Here is a 2,013-nt window from a genome sequence, read left to right on the forward strand (position 1 = left end):
GGGCCGAGCGAGGGCCAGGTGCACCCAGCTGTCCTGGGAGGCCTGTGCCGCCTGCCACTCCGCAGACGGGAAGTGCCCGCGTGAACAAGGGGGTCGGGCCTGGTGAAGATTGTTCCAATTTCAGATTCTGGCCCCAGAACGGGGAGAGCCCCTGCTCCCGCTGGGTTAGGCCGGTCTGAGTCATCAGAGCAGCAGCCCCAGGAAACAGACCCCTCCCTGCCCCTCCTTGGGGGGCTTTGACCGGGTTCTGGGAACAGCTGAGCCCTGTGCCCCGGCAGGGGGATCCCCGAGACCTCTCACTGCGGGGCTCCCGAGGACACCCATCCCCGTGTCTGTGCCTGAGCCCTGTCTCCCGCTCCCCCGGGCTCGTGGGCGGTGACAGTGCAGTGGGCACAGCAGGCGGGCTGCTGGGTGGGAAGTGCAGGCCACGTGGCTCAGGGACTCCCCGTCCCTGCGGAGCCCCAGCTGCAGGACGATGCACGGCCCTCCCCAGCCGCACCCTCACCCCCAGGCCTCCCCCTCATGAGTCCAGCCTGGGCCCCGCTTCCTGGAGCATCTGGGTTGACAGGAGCCAGCAACTGGGTTGTGGTGCCCATGTTCTTTTCTTTTTTTAATATATTTGTATTGATTTCAGAGAGGAAGGGAGAGATAGAAACATCAATGATGAGAGCAAATCATTGATCAGCTGCCTCCTGCACGCCCCCTGCCGGGGACCGAGCTCACAACCCGGGCCTGTGCCCTTGACCAGAATCGAACCCGGGACCCTTGAGTCCCCAGGCCGACGCTCTATACACTGAGCCAAACTGGCTAGGGCGGTGCCCATGTTCTAGATGCCAAAACTGAGGCTCAGAGAGGGGAGCAAAGGCCCCTACCCCCAGCCCACCTCCCCCTCAACTGCGCCAGCTCACAGGCGGCTTCCCCAGCTGCCCCCTGGTTGCCATGGTGTCGGAGGAGGAGGAGGAGGGGGAGGAGGAGATCTGAGAGGCAATCCCAAAATACACACCAGCTGCTCCTCCCTCCTCCCTCCCTGGCTCCAGCATCACAGCCTCCTTTGGTGCAGGTAGGCGGGGCCTCTTCCTGGCCAGGCAGCTGAGAGCAAGGGAGGTCCAGGAGGCAGAGGGTCCAGGAGTGGGTTCTGGGGCCCAACCTCACCCAGCAGATCTCCTGGACCTGGGCTCCGCATCCTGCAAGTGTCCCCACCGCCCTCCCACAGTTCCCCACCAGGCGGGCTCTTTCCTGCCTCCCCGCCTTCGCACAGGCAGTTCCCTCCACCTGGAACGCCCTTCCTCATCCTTCAGGTCCCAGCTCGGCTGTAACTCCACTGGAGAACCTTCCCCAGTCCCTCGGGGCGCCCCCTGCGTCCTGCACCCGCCCCAGTCACAGCCGTTTTCTGGATGACGCTCTCAGGGGGCGGGAGGTCTACGGGTGCGAGCTCTGCCTTTGCGCCCCAGCCCCTGGCACAGACAGGTGCTCAGTCAACCAGAAGGAAGGGAGGGAGGGAGGGAGGGAAAGAAACACCTCCCATGGGATCGGAGCGGATCTGGACCCTGAGCACCTGGCACGGGGCTGGGCTCGGAGCAAAGCCCACTCCCTTCCGCCGCCTCCACCTGAGCCTGGGCTCCAGCACCTTCTGCCTCCTCCGATTAGGACCCACTGGACATCCCACTCCCGTCCCCGCCCCCCGGGCTGGCCCATGTGGGGCTCAGCCTCCAGATGGCCTCGTGCATTCCTATCCCTCACCCTCGGCCTCTGGGGTCCTCCTTCGGGACCCCAACACCCGCGGGTAGGAAGCCGCCTCCATCCAAGGCTGCAGCCTGCAGACCACCTGCCCTGACGGCCGGCTCCCGCTGCGTCTCCCGCTGCTCGCCCCCCACGTGCTGCAGCTGCACCATGGCCTCCCTTGGCCTCCCTGCCGCCTCTGCCATCGGGGACAGGAGTTTTGTAGGAGCCCCGCATGGGAGGGACCCACAGACCCCAAGCCCTTGGCAGCGGGCGCAGCGCTGGGCGCAGGTC

The 2,013-nt window shown here is 65.9% G+C and overlaps 1 protein-coding gene across 1 annotated transcript in view; it reads right to left on the bottom strand.

The window, feature by feature from the left end:
- The window catches only part of ELP6 (elongator acetyltransferase complex subunit 6), a 12,920-nt gene extending 11,028 nt beyond the window's left edge, over nt 1–1,892 (bottom strand). The window contains exon 1 of the mRNA XM_014540504.1: nt 1,741–1,892. Coding sequence (XP_014395990.1) covers nt 1,741–1,892 — 152 coding nt within the window. The remainder of the gene's footprint in view (nt 1–1,740) is intronic.
- Nucleotides 1,893–2,013: the final 121 nt, after the last annotated feature.

This window comes from Myotis brandtii, unplaced genomic scaffold (assembly GCF_000412655.1).
Source record: "Myotis brandtii unplaced genomic scaffold, ASM41265v1 scaffold246, whole genome shotgun sequence".
Lineage (NCBI taxonomy): Eukaryota > Metazoa > Chordata > Mammalia > Chiroptera > Vespertilionidae > Myotis > Myotis brandtii.